Source organism: Carassius carassius, chromosome 21 (assembly GCF_963082965.1).
Source record: "Carassius carassius chromosome 21, fCarCar2.1, whole genome shotgun sequence".
Classification (NCBI taxonomy): Eukaryota; Metazoa; Chordata; class Actinopteri; order Cypriniformes; family Cyprinidae; genus Carassius; species Carassius carassius.
Genome location: NC_081775.1, coordinates 24,822,022 through 24,831,779, shown reverse-complemented (window position 1 = coordinate 24,831,779; position 9,758 = coordinate 24,822,022). Strand labels below are relative to the sequence as shown.

The 9,758-nt window shown below is 37.5% G+C and overlaps 1 protein-coding gene across 3 annotated transcripts in view; it reads left to right on the top strand.

The window, feature by feature from the left end:
* Nucleotides 1–940: 940 nt before the first annotated feature.
* abl2 (c-abl oncogene 2, non-receptor tyrosine kinase) overlaps nucleotides 941–9,758 on the top strand; it is a 43,638-nt gene continuing 34,820 nt past the window's right edge. For 2 of the 3 annotated variants that reach the window (XR_009422805.1, XM_059503982.1), the window contains exon 1: nucleotides 941–1,624. Coding sequence is in view for 2 of the 3 variants with exons in the window: in XM_059503982.1 (XP_059359965.1) it covers nucleotides 1,384–1,624 (241 nt within the window). In the remaining variant the exon portion in view is untranslated. The remainder of the gene's footprint in view (nucleotides 1,625–9,758) is intronic. The other variant, XM_059503985.1, reaches the window with a different exon arrangement.

Sequence of the window (9,758 nt, the reverse complement as noted above, 5' to 3'; positions counted from 1 at the left end):
GAATAGCCGATGACTGTAATTTTCATCACAAAAAAAGTTATTAATATTTTGGAATAATATAAACTGATGGCATATTTTTAATATAAACTGATGTTTCCGTGCGTAGCCTGTACCAACATGCTCTGGAATGGACAAATAAACAGTTTGTCTGTAACTGACAGTTTAACAGACTACAGTGGTTTGCTTGTATGCACATGTACCATGTTGTGTATTGATAAGATATCAGTGTAATATATCATGCTAATATGTTTCATGTGAATTGACCGCGTAAAATCAAACCCTAAAGAGTGAATTAAAATATTAGCCCATTTCTCTGCTAGTATTATTAGGATTATTTATTAATATTTTAATAGATTTTTAGTTTTATATTGTCCACTTTCTATTTGGGAGCTGTATTCATTTTATTTTTTTTAGTTCTTTTTTAATTTGTCTCCATATTTTTTTTTCTTTCTTTTTTATTGTTGTTATTTTAGTTCATTAAGTTAAGCTAAACGAAGGTTAGAAATGTTGCTTTGGCAACTAACTGAAATAAAATGAGTCTAAATAAAACACATACACACACGTATATATATGTGCATTTTAATTTATATCAGTTTAAGTAAATGTTTTTTCGGTGGTTTTAGTTAACTTTAATAATCCTGCTATCAAAACATATTATTGAATATGATATTGATCTAAGTGAGGTTGCGTTCTATGCTTTATATTGCTTTAATAAACATTTCAATAACACATTTTTGTATTTATTATTGTACTGGTTACATTACCCGGTTATCGACCTTATTCAGATATTATTCACCATACATTATGAATTTCATAATACAATTCCCTTAATTGTGCTTATGTTAATACTGATGTATTAAAAAGAGAGGATCTTTGGCATCACCGCGATGATGTGTGCTGCGCTCTCCGTCATTGGCTCGTGCAGCGCACGCCACTGATTCTGCGGTAAAGATGGCGGCGGCGGAGGGGGCACGCAGCGGCTGGAGCAGAACGAAACGACCCCAGACGGGTCCGCTTTAAGAGAAACAGCGCTGGGAGCTGGAGCATCGTACATTCCCGTTTAACAGAACGGCTTATCCGGTGCCGTTTGGTAGAATTTAACGATCAGACTGTACGTTGTTTGCTGTTAGGTGGTGGGTGGGTTCTCTCGATCTCCCTCATACACACACATTACGTTACACAGACGGCTAAGCTAAGCTAACGGAGCTCGGTCCGGTCCGGTAGAGGAGGAAGCGAAGGGGTGACCAAGAAGTGGAAGACTATCATCCCGAACAGAACAGGCCGTCGTCCCGCGGGTCGTTCTTTGGGGGATGTGAGGCGTCCAAACGGACGGCGGGTCTTTCCACGGATCTGTGTTATTTTCCCACCCAGAACTCTCGCAGGATGGGACAACAGGTAGGCCGCGTGGGAGAAGGGGCTTCCGCTGGGATCCAGACCCCACCGCAGGGGCAACAGCAGCAGGGTAGATCGAACCGGCCCAGCAGCTCCGGGAGGAGACCCCGAGACGGCGGCGGCGGCAGCGGCAGCAACATCACCGGGACTCCACCGGGCAGAACTGCCGCCGCTGCCGCTGCAGCGAACATCACGCTGGATCCAGGAATCAATGTTTTCACGCTGCATTCAGGTATGAGCCCATTCAGGTCTTCATTGCGCATGTTTATTGATTTGAGTCACTGCCAACTTGCTTATCATTGTCGGTGAAATGTGGAGCTGCTCTCCGGTTTAGAAAGACTCCATGACTCTCAGGCTGTGTTGCAAAATCTAGTTTGCTGCCTATCTAGACAATGCTATTTTTGACATCACCAATGAGTTCAAACACGTATTTAATCCATAAACCTGCTCTCTAGGGAGACAGATGTTTTCTGACACAATCACCGAAATGTGCTGAATATAAGAGCTCAGGTCAGCCGGTTTGAATTGCTATTTCTTATAAACAACACTTTTATGTCTTAGTGACTTGGTAGAAAACAAGACTGAAACCACGTCTTGAACATTGAGGGGGATGAAACAAATTTCCTTTGATGGATTTTGACACTGATGAACACTGTTTGACCAATTGAGGCAGACAATCCACAAAATGTAACATATTAAACTTGTTTCTCCCTAACAACACCAACAGCAGAGCAACATAAAGACAGTATCTGATTTTGTGATTGTCTGTGGTGTTTACGGCTCTGGTAGTAGCAGTTTGTGAATTTAACATGGGTTTTGTAAATGGTCAAGCATGGGCCAGTGTCTGGTCACCTTCCATTGGGACCTTTCTTTGTACACTATAAAGTGTATTGCTGTAATGTTTATGTTTGAACCGCGTCGATCCATTTAATAACAACTTTGTACCTATTCCAAGATTTACTGTGATTGAAATTAGCATATTGGGAAACTCTTGGTTGGTTAAAAGCATTGTCAGAATGACAAATTAGTATGATTTTTCACTTAAAACTATCCAAAATGTTCTTCTGAGGTGTATCAGCTGTATAGACAATGTTTACATCTTCTCTTTAAGATCTTCTTGTTAAAGCTATAGAAAAATACCTGTGGAAATGTATTTTTAATATATATATATATATATATATTATATATATATATATATATATATATATATTTAATATTTCTATTATTTATTTAATATATTAATATGATTTTAATATGAGCAAATTCCTCTTGACCACCTTAACCCCTAGTGTAAAAGTATATAGTTAAAAATGCTGCGTAACTGCATTTTTGCCACCTCTAAGCAGCATTAAACAGTATGTGTAAAGAAAGACTCATAACTGCCACTTCAGAAGTGTTTCTGTGCCACCTTTGCAGTGTAAATTTGCCATTTGATGTAGACTATTCTGCTTGTTTAAGGGCGGTGGCTAACTGAATTGAGAAGGGGAAGTTCAGACAATACTTTCCTAACTGTAGAAATGCTATCTGATGGCTGTTATTCGATGGGGACTGGCATTTATTGTCTCTTCTGAAGCACTTGCTGGTGGGAAAGCTGCTGGGGAAGCCACCGCTTTCTCAGATTTCGCTTGTGAGTGAGTTCACTGACTCATTTGTTTCAGGCAGTAACCCAAAACACATATTTGATGGTAATACTGTTTGTCTGGCAATAATGTGTCACGCAGATTTATCTTTTCATATTCTCATATTCCAGGTGTTGTTGGGATTATTGTGACTGTGGCTGGGATTACATTAGCTGTCTTGGATGGTTTAGATGAACAGTGTAGTCTGTTGTCCATCACCCAGGAGTTGTGTTAAGTCTCTATGAAGCATTGTGCCCAGTGTTGGTCTCTTCTCCACAGGGTGGGTTGATCAACGCCAAAGAGGAGCTTGTCACATTTTGACAGCAAAACCCTTCGGCTGGAAACACTGACTTGTGAGGGCTGCAGATGAGTTATTTTTACTCTCATTGCTTATAGCCAGATGTATAGCTGTGACTGAAAGTCATCTGAATAATCAGGATAATAATTGTAGGGTTACAGGCCTGACTAACTGCCACGATCATCTTCATCAGACACATCTTCTATATCTGACGCTGAAGTCTGTTAGAGAGAGACTAGGACATCTTTTAATGTCTGTCTAGTGGAAAGATCTGATCTTGAGTCATTTTCCTCAGACAGAATGTTTGGAATAAACACAGATTTTTCTCCCTGTGGCACAGCTGGTTGGAGTGACCGGCTTAAAGATTCAGAGAGTTTTAGAAGATTTAAAGGATGATGCCAAAATATCCTGCTGTTGGTCACATTTAGTTGTTAATCTGTGAAATGGCTTTAATAGAGTGTCAGAGCTACGTCTGTGAGGTTAAAGAGATAATTCACCTTAAAAAAAGTGTTGTTGTTTACTCATACAATAAGGTCTGTTAAGGATTTGATAACATTACTTAAGTACATGAACTAACAACAAACAATACTTAAAATTTTAAGCTTCATTTTAACATTTACTGATAATTTTTTTTCACTTTAATGCAAAAGTTGGACGTTGGACTGTAAGCTAACATGAACAAACCATTTAACAATTGTGGTTTTATTAACTCCCATTAACAAAGATTAATATGCTATGAAAACACATAGCTTATTTTCAGTTCTTGTTGGCTAATTCATTAATTAATAACACGTTTTAAAACATTATTGCAAATTGTTAGCCTACAATTTTTTCTAGGAACACAATATCTAGGTCTATGTCATATACAGTAAGATGGGATCTTGTCTGATAATTGGCATTAAAAAAAAAAAAAAAGATCAGCATCAGCTGATATGTTTTTCTGTTTGGCCTACAAGTGTCAGAAATGGTACTTTATTTCTTGTAGCTCTTTATTTGTGAAAAATACTATGATACAGTTACAGAATCAAGAGTTTAAGTATGCACTTTTTAAACAGTTTTTTAAAAAGTTTCTTTTTTTTATATTGATTTATTTTCACATTTTTTATTTCTAATATAGTAAATATCATGTTAAATACTAAATATTTAACTATCTTAAAAGGAAATGTGTGATGTGTGAAAAACAAATCCATAAAAAAAAACCCTGCATATGATTTTGGATTTTTTTTTTTTTGGAATTCGTGGAAGTAAATATGACAATTTTTAGTTTCAGTTGAAATGTTCCTTGAAATTGCTGAGAGTGGCAGAATCACTGTAGTCCTCTCATTAACATTGTGTTATTACAACATCAACAGGAAGCTTCCTCACTCTTTGATTTCGAAATCTGCAGTGCGGTCATCATTGCAGAGGTATAGGGGGAGGTGTACTGCTCGATTTCTCAAATCATTTCGGCCCAATAGGGCATTCAGAACATCAACAGATGACTCATTTCGAGCTCTGAGCGAAATTCCGTCAAATCCAGGAGATTAGAATATGCATCTCTTTTCTAACTAGTGGAATTCCATCGGAAGCGACTGTGACGAATTGTTCTTAAGTTACCTGCGTGGTCAGACGGAGGGCTAAATGAATAAATGAGTGGTCCTTCTGTCTGCGTCTCCCATCCCCTGCGGACAGCCAGTGAGTCAGCTTGCTGCCGTTCCGAGGTCACAGGGCCAATTCCACATTCTTTTTATTTATTCATCAACTCTGTCCTGTACCAGCAGGCTTTTATTATTTCAGTAGGGTGGTGCAAAGTGCTGCTCTGAACCTAATGTAGTCCAAAGTACCCAAAACCACTGATTTTTAGAACAGTGTGGACCTTCAGTTGGCACATTTTTAAAAGGCAAATTGTATAGACCATTTGTCTAAAGCTTTTCCATCATTGTATATCTATGCATTTCCAAGCCACAGGAACACAGTTAGACTCATTTAACACAATGTTGATATTTTGCAGTGGCTTCAAATGAGAATTATTCAATGAGAATTCAGTCCAGACTGACTGATAACGAAATATGAGAGAACAGTGTGGATGGTTTTGAGTGAAGTTGTGGCTTTTGGGCTGTATGGACATCAGGCCATCCTTCAAAATATTTTGGTTTGCAGTAACAGTAATTTAAAAAAAAAAAAAAGGGTCGGTAGGTCGGTGTATATATTTTTTTTTCAAGTTTCAATGTAAAAAAAAAGTACATTTTTGTGATGGTGATGACGTCGGTATGAATTTAAACAAATTAGCATATCGTGACGTCACTGAATTGGTCTTCAACCCGTGCCTTCGGGCGCGTCATTGCAAACCTCATTTTGATGCAGGCTATATAGACCACAAACAAATTTAAATCTTTGTCAAAAACATGTTTATTGCATGAATTTCAGGTGAGAAAAAAAACGAGGTAGGCTACTGTTTTACTTGCATCCACCGCTACGTATCAATGCAACCTACAACTGAGAGAACTTTTACTTTGCTTTCTTGGATGGTCACTTTTGTGAAAAAAATCCTGTTTGATTTGAGTGAGGAGTGTTCATTGAATCGATTGTAAAATCGATTTTCCATGTCTAAAGTTTTATACGGCAAATAACACCAAATATAGGTAAATCCACGGACAACAGGCAGGAGGAATGTAAAGATTCAATATATTGGTAAAGACCAATATTTCTTATGATTTATTGGCGTTAAGTTACGTGCAAAATGACAAACAGGAGTGCAACATTTTCGAAAAACAATAAGCAGAGTGGACTGCCATAATGCAAAACATTTACTGCAGGCTTCAACATGGCTGTGTTTACGATTAAATTTCAACAACAACAAAAAAAATCGCATAGGCGATTTTCTTAGGCTATCAAAAAATATATTTTTTCGAATATTCGTCGAATTTAAAATAAAAATCCTCATTCGAATGCGCATATAAATTTTAGGTGTGCATTAAGGAAGCTGCCTTATGAGCCCCAGTACGTGTTCCATTTTATCTCACCGCGCGCACAGCTGTGTCTACATAACTTTCAAAGGCGGACGAGCTCGACACGCAGTATCTGCTTTCTCATCTTTCACCTCGTGTACGCGCACGAGATGCGATGACAATATATGTGTCATTGCATTATAAGGTTATGTTAGCCTATCCAGTTGAAGCCACTTTAAAAAAAAAATCAATGTGGAGAAGATCTTGTTTACATCAAAAATGAAACCAAGCCGTTCACACAGAACGCATATTTCGCGCATCTCATGTTTTTAAACGAAAAAATGTATCCTGTGGGTCCGTGTATATTTTGGTCATTTGATTTTCTATTTAATAAACTCTGCTGTCTGCCGCTTCTCTCCTGAAAATGAACTGAGCTTGCGGTTGCCTCTTGTCGGTGCAGTACAGAAGGGATGAAAGGGGCGTTTCAGCGCCACCCACACATTCAAACAAATATTAAAGCATAATCTCATTTTTTACCCACAAACAAAAATACGAAAAATCCAGCTACATTTTCGTTTTGCGTTTCTTAAACAAAACGAAAAAACGAAAATCAAACCGTTTCTCATTTATCTTTATTTATTTTTAAATAGAAAATCAAATGACCAAAATATACACGGACCCCTGTGTGACTGGTTTTCCGCCCTTTTTATTTATTTAACAATTCATGCATACATGATGCTGTTTTGTTTATAGTTCTTTAAGAAACTTAATAAATAATAATTGGTTCATAAAAATTATTTTTCACAGTTTTTCACAGTCATGTATTCTAATGCTTTGAATAAACATGCAGTAATATTTTGCTGGATGCGCTATCTTGAGCCTCAGAAGAGAAGCAAAAAGCTTCTCTTCACCCTAACTGAAATTATGCATTTAAAATTCGAATACAATTCGAATTTTGATCATATTTAAATAAAAAATTCGAATTTAGTTTTTTCAGCTATTTTGACAGCCCTAGGCGATTCAAGCCCGAAACTGTATGAGACTGAATACCAGCTGAATTCACATTTCTGTTGTAAAAAGAGAAACATTGTGCAGAAGTATTATTTGCAGTTATGCGTGTTTGTCTGAAGCTGCAGTTGCTGTGTGACGCGTGTTCAAAAAAAAAAACCTGGACGCGCTCCGAGAAAAGGTCGTTAAAATCATTTTCTTATTTTCGTTTTCGAAACTTGTGTTGGTTGATTCGTGCTTGATTCGTGCAATAGATTTTCGAACATAAAGTGACAGTCGACACGGTCACTGTTTTAGACTAGAGAGGAGAAGGGATGGGAAAAGATCTGGGCACAGTTTTTCCAGAACTTTGTGCCAAGTTAAAGCGGTGTCGAGCTGTTTTAATGATTTTTTTAAGATGTATTATGGTGCCCGAACCCGTATGACTTTGAACAGTGACCGCGAACATTTAGTTTACTTCAGCCGCAGCCATCATTACCAAGCACGAACCGTTGACTCTGACAGTGAGTGAGAGTATGAGACGAAGCAAACGCACAGGCCACAGTGTGACATCTGTGTAAACACAGATGACGTCAAGGGTTTTTTTAAATTAAAGAAGATAGCCTTAATTTATATATTTACAATACTTAAATATAATTAATAGTATTTTATTGCGTTTGTATTAGTTTTTTGAAGAGTAAAAAAATAATTGGTCGGTCTTAACGCAAATTTACAATCGGCAAGTCGGTCGGACTAAAAGCAAAAAAAAAAAAAACTTGAGTCTGTGCTAAATTGACAGGGTCGGTCGGGTTACGGCAAACAAGAATATTTTTAAGGATGGCCTCATCATTTTGTTTCTGGTATGCAGGCATAGTGCTGCTGTAATTGAGTTGTAATTGTGTTACATGAATCTCTTTTTTTATCTTTTATCTTTGAATGCACAGCACTATGACACGTGTGAAATTCCCAGGGTGTAAAATGATAGGAATTAGGGACTAAATTAGATTAAACAATCCATTTTTTGATATGTGAGAGAGACTGAAGCAAAACAGCTGAGGAGAAGTTTTATAAAGTAGTCTCAGACTTCTTTCTGACTCATTGTGAAGACTTGATGGGACTCTCTTGGCCCACGGTTCGATTTGGTTGTTGTTGCACCACTAGAGGTCATTAGAACACTTTACTTGGCACTAGGATCAAAATAGAGCATCAATGTTAATTTCATAGGTTTTTTTAAACATGTCTAGTTAAAATTGCGGTCGTCAGTTGTGATTTGGATACACATCTGGGTGTAAAAGTGGGTGCCTGTGCTCTCCTAGCCAACCTCTAATCCTGCTTCATTTTAACAGCCTTATCCGGTTCCATCCTCTCCTTGCGTCCTTATTAAGGTCTGGATTAGATGACACACTGGAGTAATTCTTATATGTTGAGGCAGTGATTGGGATAAGGCAGTCTTAAATTCAGTGCAGATCAGTGGTTTTCAGTGTTTTTCTCTCTTGGCAAGTCGTAGTTGGTTAGCCACTCTTTTTGGCCTTAATTTAATGTGTGATGATGCAAGTGAATCACTGAAGCAGTGCTTTGAACTGATTCATGGAAATTAAATCAATTAAATGCATTTTTTCTGCACTTTACTGTGGAGTAAATTACATTTTGTATTTTTTTTAAATCCAGGCACTGAAAACTTTTTCGACAGCGAGAGAATTATTATTATTTTTTTAAAATATATTAAATATTTATTTACTTTATTTTTCTCCCAAAAGACGATTGTGTCTTCATGTTTGCCTTTAGATGGTCTTTGTCTTCTCCTTTAGTACAAATAAAAAAAATATATATATAAAACAAAAAAAATTTCATGCCTTTCATTCTTGTCCACATACACATCAAAGTAGTTCTAAAGTAGTAGAGCTGACTCCCATCAGCAAAGCGTTTGTAGCCTGTCTGAGCGCTACGATATGTCTTGAAACGCAGAGTGAGTAATCCCACAATTCAGTAGTGAAATCCAAAGGGACAGAGGGGAGATTAGGGTTAAATCCAGGAGACCGGCATTAGAATGAGACGTGTCCTAGCATCTGCTTAGTTCAAGTGTCATCGCCATACCCTTTCCCAGCATTTCTGCATTTTTATGTTGTGATTGTGAATGTTGTTTTTGTTTATTTTTTTTGTGCGTCATGTTCACTCTACGGGAAGTTTCGGAAACAGAGTGTTCCGTTTCGCTAATAACATAGATTCACAGTGTTATATCACGATTTTATCACACCCTCGAGCTGTAGTACAGCCCATTTGGTATTGATAATGAACGTTTGAATCAAACATGTTATGATCTGTGAAGTACGGCATATTAAATCCACTGGCAGGTTTGTTAACACCCAACAACCATGGTGGTTATTAAATGGACAACGCCTCCTTGGTGGTATTGAAGTCCTGATGTGTGTTCAGACAGGATCTTCACAGCTTGTCAACACTTTCTGATTGCAAGACCACTTGGCTGATTCAATCCATCCGTTTCATTTACTCTCCATAAACTGTAATAGGTTTAGC